The sequence below is a fragment of the Phaenicophaeus curvirostris genome, chromosome 8, assembly GCF_032191515.1.
Source record: "Phaenicophaeus curvirostris isolate KB17595 chromosome 8, BPBGC_Pcur_1.0, whole genome shotgun sequence".
In the NCBI taxonomy this organism is placed as follows: Eukaryota; Metazoa; Chordata; class Aves; order Cuculiformes; family Cuculidae; genus Phaenicophaeus; species Phaenicophaeus curvirostris.
Genome location: NC_091399.1, coordinates 6,185,558 through 6,212,172, shown reverse-complemented (window position 1 = coordinate 6,212,172; position 26,615 = coordinate 6,185,558). Strand labels below are relative to the sequence as shown.

Sequence of the window (26,615 nt, the reverse complement as noted above, 5' to 3'; positions counted from 1 at the left end):
CTAAATTAGTCTGCTAATAGGAGTGATTGATTATGAGAGTAATGCAACATATCATCCTTAGGCACATGACTGCTGTAAGGGAGCAGGAAGAATATATCTGTTTTGGTGTTTTTACCCTATGAAATAAAATAATTTCAGTGCAGCTTTTGTGCAAACCTATGTCATCAACTCTGCATGCAAAATTAACAAGAAGACATTTCTGTAACTTATGAAGCCATTACATTATTTTGAAAGTCTTTGAAGCTTCAAAGGCTTTACAAATACAGCTAACAAAACCAGTAAATAATGTTAGGCTTACAGAACTGTAGTAGATGCATCAACCTTTAGGTCTGCTTCAGAGAGCAATTAGATGCAGTTTTTTACACTTTGAAAAACAAGGGAGGGGACATCATTAAATGTAAGCTGAGAGCTATTTAACAAAATGCGTTAAATTGCTCTCTTTAATAGGCTTGAGTGAACTGACATGCCTAATTAGTTTTATCTATTTTGCACAATAATCTGTTTGCTCCACCAACTTGCAAAATATTTATAATACTGTAAATGATTATGGTAGCGTTAGCAACCTTATCATGAGAGCTGAAATACGGCTCGATTGAATATTAGCAATTAGCATGTTTGTTCAACATCAGATTAGGACATCCTACTTTATTATACAGAAAGGCAGTAGCTCATTCCTAACAGATTGGATATAATGCGTCTTTTTGCATCTAGACAAACAAACACTTTAGAAATGGAAATGTCACATCACCTCTATTTGACACATTTCCAATATAGGGAAAAAAGTATGGCTCAATATTTCCAAGTAATTCCATTCCTGAATTGTGAATAAAACATTTTATAGAATCAGATTCTACATTAATTGAATGCCTAAATGTTTCAAGCTTGTGGAGGGGCTGTATTGTATTGTACCAGAAAGAAACAGTGAAGGATTGAAAGCTTCATAGTTTACTGGTGGAATGAACACAAAAAATGCTTGGCATTAATTTTCATCAGTTGTATGGTAGAATCAATTTCAACAAAAAACTGTAACAAGCATCCTAAGAAGGACATAGCATTTCAGGAGTAATATTGCTGTCTGTGGAGGTGCAGCTCTGGCAATACTACTAGAAATCAACATTCCACCCCATTTTTTTGGTTTTCTGTCTTTTCAGAAATAATCAGGCAGAGCTCAGGATTCATATTTTTAAATCTAGTCCCTTGAACTCCTCAGCTGTTCAGTTTCATTTATTCTGTTATTCATTTTCATTTCCTCTTCCCCTGTATTTTAGAACTGATCTGAACTGTTGCTAGTTAAGAAGAGGTTCCCTCAGCTTTCCCTGGGAAGCAAATTCAAGTGAAAGACACAGACATAAATAGTTTTCTAATTTTGTCTAAGAGACTAGAGATGCATACTTACAGTCACATTCAGCTATCAACTGAAAGCCAACAATAAACTAGTTTTCCTAGTTATTTATGGATGACAGTAGTAGAATAACTATTGGTTGGCAAGATAGACAAATACCAAAATTGTCTTACTGTGGTGCTCTTAAGGCTTTGTCTGTAAGTGCCAGGGCCTTGTAGACTGAGCAAGGGTCTAAGACAAGCAGTAAGGTGAATTTCTGTAAGATATATCACATAGGAAGAACAGATCAGTACAATAAACCTGTTCCAGATTCCTGCTCTGAAGAGGTAAAATTGAATAGCATGCTAATGAGCGCTTAGCTCAAGTCTAAATCAAACTGAAAGGTTAAATCTATGGATGAAACAAAAATGGATCATTAAAGCATCTACAAAATGTGTACTCTAATTAATGTATTACTTTCAGACCTAACAGTGGTGGAACTTAGTAACTGAAAAAGTTTCTCAAAGTGATTACATATCTTCTTGATTTTTTTTATTTTCATTAAAACATAAGAAGTCGGATCCTGACTTCTGAAATGATCTGTGCATGTACCAGATCAGATCAATACAAGCTCAGAAGACTTTATACATATATGTAGTTATGGTGTAAGTAATCATAGTAATTGTATTTAAATCTATTATGTATTTGTGTACATACACTTTAGAAAATTAGAGCTATGAAATCTATCAAAAGAAACTTATCATAGAATCACTAGATTGGAAAAGACCCCCAGGATCATTGAGTCCAACCATTCCTATCAACCATTAAACCATGCCCCTTAGCACCTCATCCACCCATTTTTTAAACACCTCCAGGGAAGGTGACTCAACCACCTCCCTGGGCAGCCTGTGCCAGTGCCCAATTACCCTTGCTATGAACTCTGGCCTTACCAGTTCTATTTTATTTGAGATTGGCTGCTCTTCATCAGCTCATCTTCCTCTCACTGTGGGCTTTACTTCATCAAATTCCTTGACAAGGTCTCCACTGACGGAAATCAGCCTCTATTCTCTAGAAAACCTGAGCCATTACATGTATTTATATTACATTCCAAGCTGAAAAAATAGTCTAGAACAGCTTTGGTCTAGGAACTCCTTTTCTAATCCTTTTTCCATTATACGTATAGTAAACATTTGTAATATTGCCATCTGAATTTCTCTAAGAAAAGAGAAAATTGAAACTTGCCAACCTTACAGAGGATGTGGCTTCTGAAGTGTTCTTACATCTTACAGACAAAAACTGCACTACAAAATTAACTTTATTATTGGAGCAATTTAAGACAGCTGAGGAGTTGCCAAGCTGCTATAGGCTTGTCAATGAGAGTTCTCAGCTGTGCAATTTTCCTGTTGCTCATAACAGCATTGGCATTGACCAACAGCATACTGTGTGAAGACTGTGTTTCTGAAGAGGTGTAATGTTTTCCAGCATCTCCTTCCAGTGTAGGAGATGAGTTGTGTTCAAGGAGAAATGGAGCATCTCCTGATCTAGTGCCTGCTTATCTAGAACTATAGACACAATGACTGAATCATTCTACATTTATGTTACTGTTTCTTTTCTGAAACGTAATTCTTTACACATATTTTTTTGGACTACTTTTTTTGTTTTGCCATAGAGTGCTGGGTAACATCTCTAATTTGAATTCATTGATTTCTATCTGACAAATGTTAAAAATAGCTTGAGGAAAAGATGCCATCAAATAACATTCATTCTTAAAACAAACACCATATGCAACCAACGAAAATCAACACAGATGGTAATTCATGCGTATGTTCCTCCCAGCCTTTCAATGTGCTAGGCCCTTCAGCTGTGTTTTCTGATGTTTGGCTGTTTACTTTATTAGAAACAATTAGATGTCTATGCCACATACACATAAGGCTACATATACGAATATAAAAATGTTAGAATTTAGGGTGCAAGACTAAGACACATTTTTCTTCTACACTGGAGAGCATACTGCCTGCTTTCAATGAAAGAACAGATATCAATAGTGCAGCAAAGCCAGCCTCTAAATTTTCAGAAGCAAAAGTTTATTTGGTTAGTTGCCTTTATATAGAGTGTTGAATAACTTAGGGGGAAAAAGTAATTATTTCTATGAAGGAGATTATTTCCACTTTGACTACAGCATCATGCTGCCTCAGCAGGGTGCACACACCACTTAAAAATTAAGCTAGTTTTCTCTTGATTGAAATGCACAGAGCATCTAACAATATACCAGCTTCCTATCTTAGCAGACTGATGAAATGTGGCAGTGGTTTTCCATATTGCAAATAATGTTTCTAGTCAGATGACAGAGCTATAAACAACAGTTGAAATTATTTTAATGAAATTATGAAATATGGAATAGGAGGCAAAAATGTTCAATAGGTTCACATAACAAAACCTGAGAACAACTTTGTTTCTGTATGAGTTCTTTTGTCTCCTCAGTTCTACATAAAATGTATCAGGCTCTATGTCCAAACTTGAATTGTAATTATCATAAAACTCACCATGGTAGCTGGTGTGGCAAGGGTGGGGAGCCATGCATTAATTTAAAATTACTGTTATTGAGATCTTTTCTGACAGTTAAAATTTACCAGACACTCCAACAACTCAAGTGTAGGAAGGTAAGATAAATAATAATTAGCAGTCTTTCTCTGTAGAAGCACCATCTGTGCCATGCCAGCAATCACAGGCGGTTATAAAGAGCAGTTCATTAGCTGCTTTGTGCTTGGTGCAGCATTGGCACTGTTTGATAATGAATGCAGCCCCTTTATTTAGCAATCATGATTCATTGTATTTGTAATTTAGCGATCACAGTGGTTTTAGCCCTGCTAATTCCTTTTGCAGCTGCATTTCTAGGTTATGCAGAACCCATATTTCTCAAATACAAACTACCACGCTCAACTCTTTTCAGTTCTTTAGGTAGGGTAGATTAAAATCCATAAAGGCACTTCAATTAAAGGAATTTTCAAGCCGTAAAGACAATGGGCATGTAAATTAACTCATGTAAAAAAATAAGTCCTGTTTCTAAAATGTTTGTGAGTTTAGTATTATTTATGTACCTGTTAATCATTTAGCTTGTTAATTGCTGCAAACTGCTATCCACCCAACCAATTACAATATAAAGAAAGGAGTATATGCATCAGAGATTATTCTTGGAACAGCGGTGTTTTAAATTATTCTTCCGGTTTTAAAGAGTCAGCAGTTGGACCACACTACTCAGGGCTTTTTAGCTTCTCTGTATTTTGAAGAGGTAAAACTAAGTACTTCACTACTTACAGCTCTTAAAAATACCAAAGAGAACAACTTGTTAATACCAACAACAAATGACCAAAGTTTACTGTGGGTAATTTAATTAATTTTGCTTCACCTTTGATGGAAAGTCTCAACTAACTTTGTTGGCCAAAAGGTTCGTACAGTACTGCAGATGTTCAGTTCCACTCTGGAGAAAGCTTAATTTCAGAAGCAAATGAATGCTCTTATGTACTTCTATGTAGATATTTATAAAATGAATGTAAATTTCCAGAAATTAAATTAAAACTGATAAAGTTGCTGTAGGTATATGCCAGTAGTAGTGGATGGTGAAACATATCAGGCTATCAAAAGTTTGGGCTAAATTCAGTTCTGTTGTAATAAAATGTTCTTAGGTCAAACTGTGGTCTAAAGCCTTGAGTTCACAAAGCATACAGGTACACATTTGACTAGAAGAGCAGTTCTTGTCTGTAAAGTTAGGAATGTATTTTAGTGCTTTACTTTTAGGAGCCTGCATTCTTTTTCTATTCTTACGAGGTAAAAAGCAGCAACTGAATGGAAGTGATTGAATTCTTCTTAGAATCATAGAATGGTTTGGGTTGGAAAGGGACCTTAAAGATCATCCAGTTCCAACCCCCTGTCATGGGCAGGGACACCTCCCACTAGACCAGACTGCCCAAGGCCCCATCCAACCTGGCCTTGAACACTTCCAGGGAGAGGGCCCCTTCAGGTGTTGGAAGGTCACTATAGGGTCTCCCCAGAGCCTTCTTTACTCCAGGCTGAACAACCGCAACACTGTCAGCCTGTCCTCATAGCAGAGGCTGCCTCAGCCCTCCAGTCATCTTCATGGCCCTCCTCTGGACCTGTTCCAAGAGTTCCATATCCTTCTTGTGTTAGGGATTCCAGAATTGGTCACAATACTCCAGGTGGGGTTTTACGAGAGTGGAAGAGAGGGAGAATCATCTCCCTTGCACTGCTGGCCACTGTTCTTTTGATGCAGCCCAGGATACAGTTGTCCTTCTCGGCTGCGAGTGCACCTTGCCAACTCATGTCAAACTTCTCATCAACCAGGAACCCCAAGTTCTTCTCTGCAGGGCTGTCCTCAGTCATGTCATCCCCCAGCCTGTATTGAAACCTTGGATTGCCCTGACCCAATCATCCTTTCACTCATCCTTGTTGAAACTCACGAGATTCACACAGGCCCACTACTCCAGCCTGTCCAGGTCCCTCTACATAATATCCTGTGCTTCTGGCATGACAACTGCACTCACCACTCAGCTTAGCGTAATGTGCAAGTTTTCAGAGGATGCACTCGATCTTGCTGTCTGCATCATTGATGAAAATATTAAACAACACTGACCCCAATATGGACCCCTGAGGAACATGACTTGTCACAGATCTGAACATCAAGCCGCTGACCAGTACTCTCTGGATGTGACCATCCAACAAATTCCTTATCCACTGAACCGTATCTCTCCAATTTAAAGAGGATGTTTTGAGGAACCATATCCAAGGCTTTACAGAAATCCAGATAGATGGCATCTGTTGCTTTTACTGTGTACACTGATGTGGTCACCTCATCATAGAAAGCCTCTAGGTTGGTCAGGCAGGACTTGCTCTTGGTGAAGTCATGATGGCTGTCTCAAATCACCTCCCTGTCCTCCATATACTTTCATGTGCTTCTAGGAGGATCTGTTCTGTGATCTTCTCAGGCACCAAGGTGAGGCTGACAGTTCAGTAGTTCACAGGGACAACCTTTCGACTCTTTTAAAAATGGTCACAATATTGCCCTTCTTCCAGTCACCAGGGACTTTCTCTGACTGCCATGACTTTTCAAAGATCATGGAGATAACAAACTGCTTGTTGCATTAATGAACAGATGAACTTTAGAGAGCAAGTTTTGTAGAGCCAGAAAATCACCTTGTATTTAATCATAGTCACTTTTCTTTCCTTTTGTCATAAAGCTGCTCATTGGATGGCAAGAAATAGCTACTTGTAATGAAGACATTTCCCAGGCTAAAAATTAACCTTGTAGGAAAACAGTCAGCTCATTATCTTGAGCGTCTTTTCTAAGCTGTGTCTTGAGTGTCTTTTCTAATGAGAGAACCATTTCAGAAAAGCACTTTAGATGTTGTTCATAACTGAAGCTATGAATATTAATTTCCTGACCTGAAAATCAGCCATTGATGTTTTGTAGGAGAAAGATGTCATTTTATTTTTTGCTGAAACCTTAAGAGAATGAAAGGTGGGAGACATCAGTGACAGGCAGTCAATGCTGCTAGATGACTGCAGCTCATGTTTTGTGGCCTTCACCTGAACCTTATCCCATCTCTATCTCCTCCTGCAGTACTGGTTTGTATCTTCCTATGTTAAACAGAGCGTTTGTAGAGCAATAGGAAGAAACCTGATACCAAGAGCTATTTGTAGATAGTGTCTTTATTTCATTCCTTACAATCTCTTGTTATGTGAATTTTTTTTCCTTTCATATTTACTGGATAATATTGAGGCATATATCAATTTCTGGCTGTCCAAATGTAATCAAAAGGCTTACTAAGCCCATCCCTGACTTAGAGGGTGAAGAACTATGTGCCATTCTGTGCACTGTAGATTGACAGGCCCTTTTGAAATCAGTGGATAAGTTACAGTGAATAGACAGAAGCCAATGCAAAGCAAGTTTAAAAATATTATCGTGTATGTTAGTTAGTATTTTTCAGTTAGTTTTATATCCTACTTTGATGTTTTTCAAAGCTGTTTCTTTGATTTTAACCTCATCGTATCGGTGTTAGGCATGTTAAGCAATGTATATTCTATTATGTATTCTAAAATCTCAGAAAATTTTATAAAGGGAAAAAGGGCTGATAGGATGGATATTCTGTGAATAAAGTGTCAAGCAAGAAAGTTAATGTTCTTAGCGTATACTACTTATTATTATAGTGGAAATTGCATTCAGTTTTTTTTCACTGGTGATATTTTAGAAAACTGAGAATACATCTCTTACAGGGACCTCCTGGAGCAACTGGTGCTGAAGGCAGACAAGGCGAAAAAGGTGCAAAGGTAATACATTCATGATTTTTTTTTTAGGAGAATGGAAGTTTAAACTATATATAAATGAAAAATAAATTGATTATCATGCACCAAGTGTGAACCTTGTCAAAGTAGTAATAGGTAGTAAAATCCAAATCAAGGCACGGAATTAGTAGCAATACATAATGGAGTACATTATGGACTCTCACCAGGGCAGGCCCAACTTAGCTCACCTCTGCAGAAAAGCAGAGGTGAGCATGTTTTGCTGACAGCACATCTTTATATGAAGCTATCAAAATTTTGTTTAGAAAACTGTCCCATCTAGAACACCGTTTTAGAATATCCTTTAAAAAATGGAAAGACAAAACTTTGCTCTCACTTTGCAGCTTGTATTTCCCTACATTGCTGAGCTTAATCAGCTCTTCTTTGACCTGTTGCTTGTATTCTTTCTAGGGTGAACCTGGTGCAGAAGGGGCTCCTGGCAAGACGGGTCCAGTTGGTCCACAGGGTCCTGCAGGAAAACCTGGCCCAGAGGGTCTCCGGGGCATTCCTGGCCCTGTGGTAAGTAAGAGTAGCATATAATAATATTTGAAATGTTGTATTTCTTGTATATCCTCTAGTAAAGCAAACTTTATGTTTTTTTCCTAGGGAGAACAAGGTCTACCTGGAGCACCAGGTCAGGATGGCCCTCCAGGGCCTCTGGTGAGTACCCATCCATTCAGTGCCAAAACATAAAAAGCACCCTTTAAAATATACCACTAACATGTCTGTGCATTTACAGAAGGATGAATGTGCAAGTCAGTTCTTAGCACAAACTCACTACTATTCTGTGCTGGAAAACTTTCATACGCAACTGCCTTTGTTTTATTACCCTGCTTTGTTAATCAGTTGTACTGAACGCTGCTGAGTTATACCAGGGAAAAAGTGGAATAAGTCAGTGTAAAAATATCTTGGAATCCCTTAAGTAGAATTAAGAATAAAAATGAAATTAATTAAGCTTACAATCAAAAAAATCTACTTCTATCCACATGACAAAGCTCAATACATTAAATCATTTTGTTTCCTCAGCAGTGGTAAATTTTATACATCCATTGATTTTAATGACTGCTGATTTAGGAAAACATTATTCACAGGGTAAAATTTTAGATGATAACTATTCCTTAGAGAAAGAACCAAATTAATCAGAAGTAGGGCAAAAAAGGAGCTTCTGCTAAAGAAGAAAACATGCTATTTTTATTTATAAAAGTGAAGAGCACCATCATGACTGTTGTTCATTGTGGCAGTCCCAGGAAATATAATCCATGACCAAAGTGTTTAAAAGGGTCTGAATAAACCAAGCTCCCAGTTTCTAGGGCATCTAGGGCATACCACAGTTTTGCTTTGTGTTAATAATGTGGTTAAAGCAAGGGAAGCTTACAGATGACATATTGTCAAATTATGTCATTGCTTCTATTTACAGTTGGTATTTTCGTGCATTTTTTCTAACAAGCTAAAAAAACCACACTGTGAGCACAAATTGCACAATATTGGTTTTCTTATTCAGCATTACGAGCAGAAATTCAAATCTAAACTATATCACCAGCAGGTTAGATCTTCACATGTCAAGGAAAGGTGATCTAATTTGATGGAAAAATCTCATATCCCTTGCTTTCCAAACTCACTGAAGGTAGAGTTCACCTCTGTTATCACAGCTGAGTGACACATTTGGAATACAAAAGCTTTGAAACATAACATGGACTGTTATAAGTTGGTGGAAAAAAAAACCAACCCAAGTTTTGCACTCTCCAGGCATTTTACACTGTGCAAGCAGTGTTATCACATACTAAGTAAAATCTACTCTGTTATTTTGGCCAGCATAGACAGTCAGATTACTTTAGGAAAACAGGACAAGATGGGGCTATCCTCTACTTCAGAAATTATGCGGCTCTTAAAGGGGAAAAGGAAGACTGTGAGTAGAAAGTGTGAAGGAAATCCTCTGTCCCTTTGTTCTATATGGACTTAGAGAACACAAAAGATACAGGTCCTTGGGTAGCCTTAATACTGAAAGTTTTTTTGCTTAAGCTATTTACCTGAACTCACAATCTTTCCAAAGAGCATTCCTGCCTTTGCAGTGAGACCTCAAGGTCTGAACATCAGCTATAAAATCTTCACAACAGGCTTTTCCAGTATATGAAAATGAAAGTGAGAAAATGGGGAATTCATATTGAAATGCTGCGTAAATTAAGACTTTTACCCTAAACCAGTCTTTTACTTGCATGTGCATATGTGAACATGAACTATTCCCTTTCCTTTCATTGTCTGAAACACTTACATGGATGAACGTATTTGAGTAATTATTTACATTTCCAAAAAATTTCCAAACCTGCAACTTCTTAACATATAAGCAAAGAGTTTCAGGACATATATTTCTATACCCCACACACTAGAAAGTTTTTTTCCAGGGACTGTGATCTGGTGCATAGGTTTATTTATTGATCACTTCTGTGCGTATAGTTACAGGTGGTATTACAATGACACCTACATATAGTTTGATTTTAATCTGTCCCTTAGAAAACAACAGTGAGCAAATAATGCGCTGAGAAAACCTTACGCTATAACTCTTTGTTGCCCTTCATTTTAACATTATAATTTTGTCTAAAGTCTCATGGATAATGTACTGCAAGTCAAAGACTGTGAACAATGAATGAGAAGCTGCAAGTTAAAGGACTTCCTTTTACTAAGCCCATAATAAATGCCTTTTCTCTTCAAGGAGTTTATGATGGAACCATCATCATAGTTTTCAAATTATCTGTCCAATTTACAAATAAAATGCATGGGGGGCAAATCAGGGAACTGAAAACTAATCTCCTCAGTTACAATTCTGTCCTGAATTCTAAGAGCCAATGAACAATTATTCAGGAATAATAATCATTCCTTTCCCATATGTCAGTCACCAGAAGCCTCAAAATACATCATGAAAAGATCTCTCTTCCAACATTTGAGATCTTAAATAAATATTCCATTCAAACCTGAAGTGGAGTTTATTAAATGAACTACGTACTCCCAAATGCACAGACTTCCTATCAGCTCTACAGGAACTTTTTTCAGATGCCTTGCTGCAACTTAAACCTTTGTTTGGATTTTAAGGAAGTAAAGTTTATAGCTAAAACTTGCCAAGGTTCCTCCTCCCTCCCTTTGCAGCAGATTGCTATCAGAAGAATATGGAAGCAGATTTGCAGCACAACAGGCTGCAGGTGAAAATGGCTGATTCTGTATTCCAAAGGCTTAAAAGTTTCACTTTTCATTCATGAATTATGTATTTGCCTAGGCTTTTGCATCTAATAGTAGTAGAGATGGAAAGGATACACACTGAATAATATTTTGTATATGAAGTGTTATGGCAGTTTTGAATCTGTGCCAGGTTGAAAACTTCACTTATTGCTGCTATCCATATCATAACTTCACAGATGTCCACTGCCAGCAGGAGACTAGTACTGATGAGATGCTGACTTAGTCTAGCAGCTCAGTACCTAATGCATAGATAGATGTTCAGTGTGAGATTAATAGCTTTTGAGAAATAAATGCCTTTTCTGTGCTTGTATATGCACTGCGTGACCTAAATTTTTCACTTCATTCTGTACAAATTGCACAAAACCAATATTGCCATTTTTATGAACCTCAGAAGATTTCCACAAGTCCCTCAAAGTTATGCTAAAATTATAAATAAGGATTAATTTATTTTTTTTTTAGAAAAAAACAGGCTGGTGGGTTGAAAAAAGGAGATTTTAGAAATAGTATCATTAATGGACTGCTCTTTTGACCCCAGTAAATATTAAAAAAAGCACTGTCAGGGAAAGTAAGTTTATGTCAACTTATAACAAGTTTATTCAGTGGTTTTTGCAAGGCATGTACAGAAAGTAAGACATATCCATGTGAATATGCTTTTACTTCACTGTAGTTTCCCAGGTAGCAAGACTGCAATGGAGCTTTCCAATAAATTCTCTAAGCATCAGCTTGCACTGGAACCACCTGAAAAAAAAGGAGTGTTTTGGGTTGCCCCCTCCCATTCCTACCCCAAAAATATGAAAGTGCTTGTATGTAGAATGGTTCCGTGGACCCTGTGTTGGTTGTTTATATCTGTCTCCTGCCCCAGCATATTTCTATTTACAAAAATCTGGCTGCATGGAGCAATGCTTAGGGACTATTGCAGGTAAAACTTAGAATAAAGAACATTTCTTACTCAGTTTCATAAAGTAACGTATGTTGTTACAGTGCTGCAGAAAGGTTGGTTTGTAAATGCAAATTAAAAATCGTAAGCTGCTTATATGATGTGAACCATGTAAGTACCTAACAAGCTATAGGTTTAATACCTCTGTAATACAGGGGTATTATCCGTATCCAACAAATGAAGAGTGGAGGCCCAAAGACACTAAGGCCGTTCCTAAAAACATTCAGGATTTCCTAGACTAGTATTGCAAAACCTAAGCGATTTATGTAACTGGTCACATTTGCAAAAGTGACAGAGGACCATAAACTTGTACATGTTCCTGGAGCTAGCACACCTAGATCACATTACGTAAGTTTGCAATGTTGAGTGGAGAGGACTCGACTATTTAGAAAATATAAATTTGATTGCAATATCCATAGTCATACAGGAATGAGAGGTGGCAAATCAAGGAAATCATAATCCCGAGACAATGCCTCAAGTGCTGAAATAAAGTATGAGGTAATTCTCCAACAAAACAATATTGAAGAGCAATTACTATGAGCAACCTGATTTATATTCTGCAAAAATCATACTGAGCTGTAGTGAACTGGGAGAAAATAAATTAAGAGATCTTTTCCACTGTTTTATGAAAGAAAGGCTTAAATAAGCAACTAAAATAAAATACCATGTTTAAGGTGGAAGTAATAATTGAAAACATGTAATGTAACCACAAACAAAGAATTATTTGAATATATATTCTTGTATCACTTGCTGGATGCTTTCAGTGTTCTTTAAGAATTTAGTTGACCCTCTGCTTCATAGATTTCTAATTGTACAACTTCTTATGGATTTCTAATTGCGAAGTAATTTAAATGCTACAATAGCATCTCTATGCCTTTTTAAACATTTTTAAACATTTCAACTTTATCCTGAGCCCTAAATCACATACCATCAATCACAACCATCAGCCACTGAGTGACTCTATACTTAGACTGACACTACCTTTTATAATATTTCAAGAAAACATAATCTGTGCAGTATGTTAAAACTTATTTAACATTACTTCCCTTGATTTATTTAGGGTCCGCCAGGCTTGCCTGGCCTGAAAGGAGATCCAGGTTCCAAAGGAGAGAAGGTATATTTTTATTCATTGTACCCTTGTAATTTTGACCTTGTCTAAAAGTCTGTATAAAATCAGCAAAAAGAAACACTAGAGGTTTTGTGTCAGAAACCAAGACAACTTGATGTGTCTATCAGTCAGCTTTCTATAGCCTTAATAGCAATCATGAAGCTTTAAGCCACATCTAGTATCTTGGAGATACACAGAAAGAAAAAGATTGTTGCCTGTATGGTAATCAATTCACCAGGGGATTCTTCCTTGTAATGAAAATCCCAAAGACATTGATGTAAAGAGAAGTGTTGATTTTACAAAAACAAAGTAGGTAGAAAAAAAAGTATTTGAAATCTTGTTTTGAAACAACAAAATATAAATATTTAACAGCTAGAATACTTTCTTTTGAAATAATGGATTGAGACATAGACTCGTAGAATCGTTTGAGTGCAAAGGGACCTTAAAGATCATCCAGTTCCACCCCTCCTGCCTTGGGCAGGGACACCTCCCACAGACAAAGCTGCTCAAAGCCGCATCCAACCTGGCGTTGGACACCTCCAGGGATGGGGCAGCCACAACTTCTCTGGGCAACCTGTTCCAGTGCCTCACCACTCTCATGGTGAAGAATTTCCTCCTTATGTCTAGTCTAAATCTGTCCCTCTCTAATTTATAGCCATTCTTCCTTGTCCTGTCACTACATGCCTTTGTAAACAGTCCCTCCCCAGCTTTCTTGTAGGCCCCCTCTCTGGGATAGCATTTTCTAAAGCAGTCCCAGTTATTGATTGCTTGTATATCAGAGAAAAGCTGTATAAAGAAAGGGATATGATATGATTATATCTTGTGAATTTTTATTTTTGTTTTTATGCTTTGATCAACTTTTTATACAGCTGTATTACATGTGGGTAAAAATGTGCAACTCTAAAATATGCTTATAGCATCTAAATGTGCAAGTTGATATGAAATCTGTACCTGCAGGTATTGTTATTTCTTTATCAGTTTCAGTAAGGACTACGTTGCACTTAGATTGGTTTTACAGTCACAGCTTGCAAATAATCTCTAAGTCCAAAAGCCAACTAACAGCAATAAATATACTTCCAGAATAATTTGTTTTCAGGTTAATTGTTGACTAGCAATGGTGATGACTATATATTAACTATATTTTACTATGCATTAACTATATTTTCTTCTGTCTTGTTTAGGGACATCCTGGTTTGATTGGCCTGATTGGACCTCCGGGAGAACAGGGTGAAAAGGGTGATAGGGGCCTTCCTGGCCCACAAGGATCTCCTGGAGCCAAGGGTGATGCAGTGAGTAAAATACACTTGTGTTTTCATTCAGGTTCTGTGCAAGCAAAGATCATGTATTCTAGTCTTTCTTTTGAGAGAAAAATAGGTTTCTATATACCTTTAACATCCAGACCCTCCTGCTAGAGGTTAAAACTTTCCTAGGCATTGTACAAACACAATACAAACACAAGGTAAACAGCTTAAAATGAGGTTATAGAGTGTTTCACAAGAAAAAGGAAACACATACACCTCAGTTAGGGACAAGATAAAACTAGCAGCACCAATTTCATCATGTTTATTAACTGTGCTGCCCAAAGTAGCTTACTTTCTCATAGTTATTAAGGCCTGTTTTAAGGCACTAAGTAAAAAGTGATATTTCCAAGCCAATCTGGTGGGAAATCGTGATTATATATACTGCAGCATAAGAACAACTACAAGTAAGTCAGACATAATATTTTAAACTTAAAAATTATTTTGGTCACTAGCAAATGGCCTTAAACAAAACTCCTCAGGGCTGGACACATAGTAGGACTAACTACCATTTTCACAGATATGCATTTTTCAATCCAGCATGCAAAATACTTCAGTTCTGTACTTATTGTCTTATTCCTTCTCAGGGAATTTCTGGTCCTGCTGGTCCACTCGGTCCCCCTGGTCCTCCTGGTTTACCTGTAAGTAATTTCATATAGTCCTCTTTTTCATAACACTCCAGTATTGCATGGAACATATTCCAACAATGGTTCTATGTTCTTTCCTGTAGGGTCCCCAAGGTCCAAAAGGTTCCAAAGGATCAAGCGTGAGTAATTCTCCTCTACGGTTTTTGTTCTTTTACTTAACGTTTGTGTGTATTACTTTTTAACATGGTCAGCACTGCATTTCTTTCATTGTTTTGTAGGGTCCTGCTGGTCAAAAGGGTGACAGTGGGTTACCTGGTCCACCTGGCCCTCCAGTAAGTAAGAACTCTCATTTGACATGCTTGCACATTACACTGTCATGATGACTCTATTTTGATCAGGGGAGAGAACATTTGTGAATTCACAGATGAGGCAGATGTTAATAATTGCTTGAAAATTTTCAGATCAAACAAATTGTCCTTTCAGACAAAGAAATATGTTGTTTGCAGTGAAGAAGCCATTAGAAACTTAAAAAAAAAACCAATTGCAATTTTTTGCAAAAAATTTTTTTTTTGCAAAAAGGCAATTGCAAGTCAGTTCTACACACTTAACTTGCGTGACGGCAGCACACTTCACCAAGCAGCAACGTAGTGAGAAGGGTTTAGAGCACAACAATTATTCTGCCTTCTACACATAGGCATAAATTTGAAGAAAATAAGTGAAATAAAGAAATAAAATTGTGAAGATGGCATATTCAAAGCATCTCCAAGCCACATTCTGTGGTCTTTGTCTGTGTATTTATGCTGCCAAAAAAAAAAAAAAACAAACCAAAAACAAAACAGAAAAGGTAACCAGTGCTGTTTTCCACTCAGGGTCCTCCGGGTGAGGTAATCCAGCCACTGCCAATCCAGTCGCCTAAAAAGACAAGAAGGTCGCCTGATTACATGTTATCTGATGCTGGTGATAATATTCTGGATTATTCCGATGGCATGGAAGAGATCTTTGGTTCATTGAATTCACTGAAGCAAGACATTGAGCATATGAAGTTTCCAATGGGCACTCAAAATAACCCAGCCCGAACTTGCAAAGACTTGCAACTCTGCCACCCAGACTTCCCGGATGGTATGTTAGTATTGCATGATAGAGGCAAACAGGGCTGAAGTTATGATCTGCTAAGATACTTCTGCAGAATAATTAAGTATTGGTAGATGCTTAGTGTAGTTGCTCAACAAGTACAGTCTCATTAAATCCATTTTTGCAGATGTAAAAGTTTATAAAATGTAAGTTAGTTATGTTCTTTTGGTAAAAGCCGAAAGTCTTTGAACACATAACGTGATTTGATTTTAGATTTAAAACTTTTTGAAGTGCTAAACCAAAAAACAGTTATTGTTTTGAAAGGTGGGCTTTTCATTTCCAGAACTATCCAAACAGGAGAGGGATGAAAGACTGATGCTAATTAGATCAATCAAAAGTAAAATCATAAATGTCAACATGCCTCTTCTAAAAGGAATGAAGATAGGTTTAGTAGCTGTATACTTTAGCTTAGCATAATAACATAAAATAGCATTGGTATTAATATTGTATGAGATTTATTATTGAGTATGACTCTCAAAAATTTATTATTCTTTTACACTTAGAAACAATATTTGTTCTACTGCATGACTACTGTTTGTTCTATATCATTCAGCAAATACACATGCAAGTTTCTCTGATGCTGTTTCATGCTTTTAAGTACTAGCATAATAAAATGCAGAGTAGATTCTCTCTTCTGAAGAACTATCTTGATTTAATTATTCTTTGTTGCTTTCTTTTTTTTTTTCATGAGTTTACCCCTCGGGAAAGGTTTAAATGAAAGCCAGCCTTCACAGAGTTTTCATCCTTTCATAGTTTTTTTATTGTAATGGATATTTCTCCCAGTTCAAAACAATATTTTTCTGTTTTTAAATAGGAGGAAAAATAGATTTTGACAATTTAATAATATTTTATTGCCTTCACTCTAGATAGATAAAAACAGATGGTTGCCTTGAGGAGTAGTTAAGCAGTGTATGTGCAATATTGAAAGTACATATTTTACAATTCAGTACCTCCATAATGCTGGATGTTTCTTTATAGAATGCATTCACATTCCTCATTTACCAGTATTTGCTTATTATTTGAAGCTTTCTTCATATAAAAGTAATCTTATTTTGGTTAAAAAGAAAAAATAGATGCATTCATTACAATAAAAAAATTCTCCAGGGACAAGATTTACAGGTAGGAAAGACTGTTTTCAATAAATACAGACTGAATCAATAGAATTTTAATACCATGAGTGCTTTGTCTGTTCTCTGTATTCAGGAGACGAACTGGTGAAAGGATTTGTAATGCCTTTTTGAGACCTCCACTGTTTGGTTGAGACTGGAGTAGAACAGTAGTGTTAGAAAATCTTTTGCTGTTGTGCTACAAAAGTAGCTGGAGATAAGGACAGAAATGGCTGTTATAATTAGAATAGTAGTTTTTTAAAAGCACTGATTTTTTATGGACCTTGGATTGACTGCGGCTCCTTTTCTTGGCCAGCTTTCAGTCACCCTAGCATTGAAGAGCCAGAATTCTCAATCATGCTGGTCTGGTAGGACTGCTGAAAGTGTGGGAAGCCTCACACAAGTTTCAACTGTCTTTCCCACTATGTCACTTAACCAAGCGTTATTAAAGGTGTTTTTATCAACTAAAGCAGCCTAAGTCTTCACTAGTCTTGCATCATCATAACCCAGTAGTAAAAAACATCTTTGCTTGAGACATATATTTCTCAATGGAAGCTTTAAGTACTTGCACCAGCTACAACCTCACAAAGTCCTGTGTGACAGCATCTTTATGAGGACAAGTATGCAAATGACTCCAAGTTTTGCTCTCTCACCTAAGCCACAGCTTATTTCTACCTAGGGCTGCCTTTGCTCTGTTTTGGGGAGTCCTGTCATCACAGGTACAAATTATCCTTCTAGATGAAATACTGAAAAGGCCAAATTGTTGAGACCTGCAATGTATGTTTCATGCATAGTGTCTTTCCTCCTCTAGACCGAGCTCTAACTGCAGTTCCTTTATAACCTCAGCAGTATCCTGCAAGAGTAAAGGTTTGAAGTAAAGTTAGACGAAAACAAAAGCACACAGATAAAGGCTTTATCTTTCATAAAAAACAACAGCAACAAATCACAAGGCAGAAAAGACAGGGTTACTTTCTCATCATTCATATAAAATAACTGTGCTGCAAACTTTGGAGGGCTATTAGGTAGTACTATAATCTGAATCTTCCAAATACCATTTCCACTATATAAGGCAAATATTTTCTCCTTTGTTTTAGGGGAATATTGGATTGATCCTAACCAGGGCTGTTCTGGAGATTCATTCAAAGTATACTGCAATTTCACAGCAGGTGGGGAAACTTGCATCTACCCAGATAAGAAATCTGAAGGAGTAAGTACCAATCTGTGTTTTCAGTTGGCTGTTGATAGATCACTGTTGCAGTGTTGAACTAAACAGGATAATTACCTTGTAACATTTTCATGCCTCTGTCATACTGATTACAATGAAATTCTGAATGAAGTGGTAATAGGTACAAACAGCATTTTCACTCTTTTGCTTAGGTAGGGAATCTATGCACCTGCTTGTTAACGTTTCACTGCATTTCAGAATGCAACATAGCTGTGCAGCCAGTTAAAGTGCACAGTCCCGCATTTTTTCACACCTAAAAGCTAAACCCTTACTGTGTTTCTCTAGTGGGTTCATTTATTCATTTATACCTATGCAAAGTAGATGCAAAACACTATGTATTAACAGTGTCATCACTCATTGTTATAAATTACCTCTGACGGGGCATCTGGTGTAGAGGAAGGCTTTCTAAAAGCTTGCCTAAATGAGAGAGATCTATCAGCATCAACACTAGTGAAATCTGTAATTTAGGCATTCTTCACAAGAACAATTTATACCAGTAGTTTACCTGAATCTTAACAGAAAACAGCAATCTCCCTTAAATAGAACTAGCTCTCTTTATATCACCCTGGACTCCATTTAAAGGCACTGATTTGAAGGCGTCGTATACAAGAAATATGTCCTACTTCAGAGCTTTAAAGAGGCTGAAATTTCAGAGAAAAAGAACCGTTCTTTACTGTCTGATGTGAAATTTGTCCCAGGTAGTGTAAAACCTTCATATCTGTTAACATATGTGTTAAATACTTCGATCTCTGCTGTTCTACCACACAGGTTAGAATTTCATCATGGCCAAAGGAGAATCCAGGATCTTGGTTTAGTGAATTTAAGCGAGGCAAACTTGTAAGTTGTCACTGCAACACAACAATTACATCAAGCGCATGCTATCAGTTATCAGCAGATCCCAAGGAATTTTAACTATTTAGATAATAAAGACTTTTCAGTCCCTGCCTTTTTGCCCTAAATGTCAGGACAGCTATATTGCCACTGCACAGCAGAAGCCTGCTCTGTATTGTCTCACAATGATCCAAGTGGCTGCCTGCACAGCTAATGATGCGGGTCTGGCTTCTGACAGACCACACATCATCACTGAACCTTAGTAAATCAGCTGAAGCATGGATCTCCCACCCCATTCTAAGTAACTGGAAATATACGGAGTATACAAAGTTGAAACTGCAGGCTGACATAACTTTGTATAAAAACATACCCAAAGTGATTCTACTGTTTTACACTATATAGTAGGAGTAATTCTGTGTCTTTCCCATTAGAATGAAGCTAAAGCTACAGTTCTTCATCATAAATGCATTAATACAACATGAAAATCTGTTTACTGAGTCATAGCTTTATTGAACTTTAAAACTTTATAAAAGTTGAATTTTTAATGAAAGAGTTAAGAGGTTCTTTTGTCAATATTAAGTCTGTTTTGCATTTTAACAAAGGAAATAGATAAATATTCATGTAGCTTCTTATATTTTCCAGCTTTCCTATTTGGATGTTGAAGGCAATTCCATTAATATGGTTCAAATGACATTCCTTAAACTACTGAGTGCTTCTGCCAGACAAAATTTCACTTACAACTGTCATCAGTCTGTAGCTTGGCATGATGCATCATCTGACAGCTATGATAAAGCACTAAGGTTCTTAGGATCAAATGATGAAGAAATGTCTTATGACAACAATCCTTACATCAAAGCTCTTCACGACGGCTGTGCAGTAAGTAGAATATCAGAAGAGTCTTTATGAAACCAACCTGTCAAAGTAGAAATCAAACAAATCCATTTTTTCACAGCTTTCTTTTGAGAAAAGATTTCTAAGCACTTTATTTTTATTAGATTGCCTTTTGGTATGATGAATTTTAACTACAGTACACTAGTCCCTTATTTAATTTTCAATTATGTACCAAAACAAAAAAAATAACCCTAAGACAAGCAACGGAAGTTGCACAAACCTGGCATGGATACAGGCTGTCAGCACCAATGTGCTGAAACTAGACTATCTGCTAGTATGAGCACAGTAGAAGAGAAGAATGGAAGCAAAAGATCATAATTAGGGGAAGCAGCCCATCAGCGGTATATATTTATACTCAAAATCAAGGCATACAATTACAGCATATTTAGTGAATACGGTAAAAAAATTTATGAACTAAGCCATATGTTTGTATGCAGTCATAGTGCATACTTTAGTTTTGTATAATTTTATATGTCATATCGTATTTCTTTTTCTCTTTTTTTGGTAGTCAAAGACAAGTAAAGTTTCAGAATCCTCTCTTAGCTCAGCTAAAATATCTGGAGCTGTCTGAACAGGCATCAGCTCTCTGACCACCTCTCCAGCACAATCTTTGTAGGAGTAGGAACAGTTGCCTCTTTTCAGAAACACAATCATTTGTAGTGAACCCTTTGAAACAAAGACATCAAAGGAGCAAGTGACAGTTGAATCCTCATTAATTATTTTGTGTTTTGATATGGGAGCATTTTGAAGACCGTTCCTGAGAAATCAGTGGTGGAGAATCAGAGACCTGAAAGTGCCTGGATACATAGCTGGCTCTGACAAAGATCCAGCTCAGTTAGATGCAGAGATTTCTCCTCTCAGTAATAACATTCTATTACACTACTGCTTCATGCCAGCCTTTCTGTATGTCTTGTATATTTATTTTGCTTTTGTTATCCACGCTGCATTAGTGTAGAGCTCCAGAGAGAGCTTGAAGTGATTTAGGTTGTAACTCTGTCACTAAACTGAGAGTACTTAGATCTACTAACTTGGATGCACATCTAAACGCCAAGCCCCTGACATAACCGAAAAGGGTCTCAGCAAGATATTTAGAGAAGTTAGAAAGCCTTTGTTAGGAAGTAAGGGTGTGCTTTCAAACCTGGTTTCTAAGTGCATCAGTTGGCAGTCCTGTCAGACTACTACTTTCTTTCATGTCCAAGCACCTACTGTAATATTTTGTGAGATGATTACATCTTCTTTCTTAGAAGCTGGCCTTTCTTCTGACTTTCAGAACTAATTAGTGATTTCTTCACAAGGAAGACATACCCACTGCTATGAGAATATTTTTATTATTCATTAAATAAGTATAGATGTGAACTCAGAATTCTCTGAGATAGATACATTAAATGTCTTAGATAATTTTTCATTTGTAGACCTATTTTAGTAAGTCAAACAGCTATGGGACAATCACTTTCTAAAATCAAAACTATTCCATGTCACTATTTTTAAATAAAATCCTAAGAAAACATAAATTTTAGACTTTATAATATCCAGTTGCATGAAATGGGCAATAATTTATAAGTTCTACACTTCAGAGATAATCTGTGAAGATCTACAGCATGTGTTTACTGCTCTGATATATAACCATGTTTGCTTTTCTTTTGCTTCTTCTTCAACAGTCAAGAAAGGGCTATGCAAAAACGGTGGTCGAAATCAACACACCCAAAATAGACCAAGTGCCTATAGTTGATGTGATGATCAATGACTTTGGTGATCAGAACCAGAAGTTTGGATTTGAAGTTGGGCCTGTCTGCTTCCTCGGTTAAGCTTAATACAAAGTCAGATCAACAAAAATGCTGCACTTTGGTGCTACCAACCCACTTCATGCCACATGCAAGTTTTGAATAAGGATGGCATAGAAAATATGTCTTGCTGTGTATGTATGTCTTATCTAGTAAGTAATTGTTGCCCTTGTAGGGCCAGAATCACATGACTTAAACTTATTTTGCAAAGATGCTGTGGCAAAGACAGACAACATAGGGCTCACTTTAGGAACACCCCCCTTTGGATTCCTTTGGTGCTGTAAAAGAACGAACAACATGGTGCTCCTTTCATTACAACAAAGAGGTGTTAAGGAAGTGTTTAATAAACTGTAATTATTCTATGTACAGTACTATACTGTTATTTCTCTGTCCATTTCCAAAACTTGCATGTGTCTCTGAATTGCATCTGGCTCTTATTTTATAATTGCAAAACTACATTGTCAATACTGTGTATGTATTCTGAAAAAATAAAGCTGTAATTGCCAGTGAAGCCAATTCCATTTCAGATTAGTAATAAAATCCCTTTGTATATATTGTTGTTGAAGAGCTTTGTTATTTGAAGTCGCCAACAAAATTTAAGGTGGCAAAACTGGAAGATCTTGAGCAGCATTTCAAACAACTCTTTTCTGCTGATATCACTCCGTGATGATAAAGTTCAATTGTGAAACCACCATCAAAGGTGCTGTGTTCCATGGTGCTATACCTCAGACTTTTATTTTCTTTCGTAATTCCAGAATTCCATACAATACCTGTATATACCTAAAAGAGGCAAGTTTATATTTTTGGGTGGGGAAAATATGTAAGAAACAAAGCAAGTTCTGTGTAAGAGATCTGTTATAAATCTGTGTGAAATAAATTAGTCATATAGCTTTCCTTTTTTTTTTTTTTTTTTTAAATGTCATCTGAATTTCATTTCCATTGTGCTTATCTGGTCTGCATAAATATTAAAACTGGATTCTAAACAGTTATTTATGAATTTTTTGCAGTGTTTACTTAGATTTATATGTAAGCAATGATGGATGTTTTCTTCCTGAACTGGATACTAAAAGTTCCACAGAATGGTCCTATACAATATTTGCCCATCCCATTAATATGAATTTTTTTTTCCTGTTATTTCAACCCAAGGCCAGGGATGCAATATGTCTAGGTCATGTGATTCTACATAGTTGCTAAGCAACATGTGAGGGGACCGCTTCCTACAGAGCTGTCTTTGACCCAAAATGTTACAATTTGCTATTCAAATCTCACCAAAAAAAGTTGGTTTGGCCTTCCCGCTGAACATTTTATTCAGGTAGTTGGAAGTAGAAATTACATTTTAGTTTTACAACACAGATCCTTTTGTAATTATTTTTCATAATATATGTAAGACTTGAAAAGAAATGTTTGTTTCTATTTCTTATAAATTGTTAAATTAAATAGTACTAGCTTCTGCTGGCTCATTTCCAACTGGTTTTTTCTTATGCACGTTTATACATGTAAAAGTGAGATTTCAAAAGTCAACTTTTTGCTGTTCATATTTTCTTTTATTTTTGAACCAAAGTTTGTAACTGTCACCTCAAAGAGGAAGATACAAATTTTATTAATAAAATCAAGTTGTGTCTATTTGGATGGATCATTCTCTTTTTTTCAGTGTCCGAAACTCATCCACTGTCATTACTGTAACCTCACTCTGCTTCCAGACCTCCCAGACTTAAAAAAAAAAATGTAGTCTTAGTACATGTCCGCATAATGCTATAAAACACAAGATAGGAGCCCAATATTCTTTCCCTGGTCACTTTCTCACAAGCTATAGTGTCCAAGGTCTTCACAATGTAGGGCTTATCCTTGTAGGATCCCATAAGGTAGGCAAATGACCTGATTTATTCATGTGAAACAGAAGACAAGACCTAGACCAAGACCTAGAAGCTACCAGAATGCAAAATTTCCAGTACCTTCTTATAGATAGTGGAACCAGAACTGATGAGGTGTCCAAGCTAGAGATATGACATATGTCATCTGGTATAAGGAGCACGAGGATTCAGGGACCTCGTCCTAAACAGCTTATATTTTTTTAATCTGTGAACTGTTCTTTATGAGCCCTTATTACACCCATGATAGCTGTGAAATAAGCTCAAATAAGTTTATCAGAGGAGCAGCTACTTTCTGCTGCTCAAGTAGGCTGGGTTAAGTTAGTGCTGAGCTGTTCAATCCTATCTAAAAAAAACTTTGGGTTTTAGGGTGATGTGGGTGAAAAAAAAAAGATGGTTGTGATTTGACATAGTCAGGATTAGACTGCAGCAAAACTGGGTTTTTAAGAATTCAGTAGTGTATGCAAGAAACTAAACAAACCCAGATCTTCTCGAGATTTACACTAAGGATCTTGCCATGGTTCATGTTGACAACATCCCAGAGGAGGAAATGAACTCAACTGTTCTCTACCTCCTAGGCAAGGACAGGTTTATTCTTTAGCCCTTCTTAAGGCCTCAGACAGGTACCTTACTATTTGTCCTTGCCATGAAAGCAACTCATCACTGCTTGTTCTAACTCTTCGTTTTCCATTCTCTGTTCTTTCAAAGCTTCTGATTTAAGTGGAAAAAGTTGCCATTATATATTTTTGGCCTCCAAGCAAAAATTATGCTATTTATTTTTCCCTTGACAGAAGTCTCATATTAGCAGTGCTTAAAAAAAAAATCCAGCCCAAAATACACCACACAAGCAAAAAGAACACTTTTCAGAACAGAAAGGAATTTCACATGAAAACACACAAAATAGTCTTTCTATTCTGTAGTCAAAGCTACTAGCCATAAAACTATAAAGCCTCAGATTCATCAGAGGTTATAAAATAGCCATTACAAAGCTATGCAAGCTGAATTCCTTACTCAACCAAGCCCAGAAGAAAAGAAGGATCAATATTTTTTCACACCACAAATTAAAAACTTGTCTGATCTCAAAAGGATTGACATTGCTGTTTTGCATCTGGATTTTATCTCTAGAAACTGAAAAAACAGACCTTAGATATTCTATGATCTTGAGATTTCACCCCACCTCAGAGCAGATTAGGCAGTTTTTCTTGTAAGTTTCCTTCGAGCCTCTCTCTTAACAGGTCAAAAACAAACTGGAGATGGCATATGGTTTCTTCACTGCAAAGACAGATGTTGCTGTAATGTTGCATATGAATGTAGTAAGTTGGCACACAGCAAATACTGCAGACTGAGGCAATGTTCTGTCCAGAGGAACATGGACATACCAGAAAGATTTAAATTACAAGCAATGATTGTAGAGATATCAACTGTCCTGTGCGGGTAAGTGTAGATTTTCTTCTTCTCCCTCTCTCTCTCTCTCCTTTCCTCTTTCTAACCCAGAAAAGAGCGAAATCAACTCATCATGATTGGCACATCTCTTTGTAAAGTTCATGAAATGTAATGCAGATATTGTTTTCAGTCTTAGTGGGCCATTATGGTCACCTTGTGACCTGTTTCAAAAAATAAACACAGTTATTTCCTTAGGATTCTTCTTCTTGTGAACATCTTTGTTAATTTTAAAATTAAGCTTATTGCACTAATGACTGGTAGGAGTTGCCTAATAGCAATATTGCCTTATAGCAACTGATTTGTTGTTACAAGCACATTCACTTTTCTGTGAATGAGCATCTTCTATTGTACATGCACCAAAAAATAGCATGAAAATTACAAAAGACAGGATATTAAATGTCATGCCTATTATATCTACCTGGAAATGTGTCTTATTTGTGTTCCTTTACTAGGTACAAATATTATCAAAAAGCTCATTGTTAATTTGGTAAAAAGTAATACCAAGATTATTGCAAAGGAGTACACTGCTCTAAAGCTATTCATTTTGCTTTCAATAAGGACATAAAAGTTTATTACAGTGAAGAAGGCTGCAGGCATACAGATATTCAGACGTATTGCTCTAGCCAAAATTAGGCCTGTTTTTTTTTCAGCTGTGTGAATAAAGGCTCTGTTCTAATGAGAGAGGATGGAGCTGAAGCCTACAATGCTACCATAGACATGTTTTGTCTAGGTTTTCTCAGGAGCTTTGCCAGACCTTGAATTTGTTTCCAGTTTCTCAAGGGTGGAGAAGTGATCTACATCAGAACACCTCTGAGTTGTTAAGAATTCAGCAGCAGGACTGAAATCTAACTGTCTTCTCTGTGCTCTGATGTGATCTGAGAAATTATTTTTTTTAACATCAAAACAACATTGTAGCTAAATCTTGCTGAAGCACGGAAGAACTCCAGCTTACACGAGGATGAAAATGAGGATTAAATTAAATTTCAGTCCATCCAATATGCAGCCAATATGCTGCCATTACTTTATACGCTACTAAAACATAATTTATATAAAAATAAGGGATGACCAAACATGCAGTCATAAGACAATAAGTCAATGCATCTGTTTTCTCTTCCTTTTTCTTGATGGTGCCGATTGTTCTGTCCCAGTCCAGACTTTAACCTCCAGTCTGTTATCTGACTTCTTTTCATCATCATTTTGGTAATTTGCATTTTGGTCAATGATGCTGACTATTTGATTCCCTTTCAATATCTAGCACACATTTTATCCGTTATTACAATGTAATAGCAGCAGTAGCTTTCCATTTTCTGATTGTCGGCCAGTCTACACTCAAGTAACTAACGTTATTGCTTTTCCTCATACTCATCTGGTATTGTCACAACAACACAAGGCTCAGCAAGGATAATCACTCAACCTCCTTCATGATTTTAAAACAAAAACCATCTGCCAAAGACAGTGTCAACAAGCCAGAAACGGATAAAAAGAAAATGGGAAATTAATCACTTT

At 36.7% G+C, this 26,615-nt stretch overlaps 1 protein-coding gene across 1 annotated transcript in view; it reads left to right on the top strand.

The window, feature by feature from the left end:
* Positions 1-23,367, top strand: part of COL11A1 (collagen type XI alpha 1 chain) — a 151,442-nt gene extending 128,075 nt beyond the window's left edge. The window contains exons 56-68 of the mRNA XM_069862238.1: positions 7,610-7,663; positions 8,087-8,194; positions 8,282-8,335; positions 12,901-12,954; positions 14,130-14,237; positions 14,834-14,887; positions 14,977-15,012; positions 15,112-15,165; positions 15,703-15,952; positions 18,165-18,277; positions 19,064-19,132; positions 19,769-20,002; positions 21,676-23,367. Of these exons, the coding sequence (XP_069718339.1) occupies positions 7,610-7,663; positions 8,087-8,194; positions 8,282-8,335; positions 12,901-12,954; positions 14,130-14,237; positions 14,834-14,887; positions 14,977-15,012; positions 15,112-15,165; positions 15,703-15,952; positions 18,165-18,277; positions 19,064-19,132; positions 19,769-20,002; positions 21,676-21,822 (1,335 nt within the window). The 3' untranslated portion in view covers positions 21,823-23,367. The remainder of the gene's footprint in view (positions 1-7,609; positions 7,664-8,086; positions 8,195-8,281; positions 8,336-12,900; positions 12,955-14,129; positions 14,238-14,833; positions 14,888-14,976; positions 15,013-15,111; positions 15,166-15,702; positions 15,953-18,164; positions 18,278-19,063; positions 19,133-19,768; positions 20,003-21,675) is intronic.
* The last annotated feature ends 3,248 nt before the right edge of the window (positions 23,368-26,615 follow it).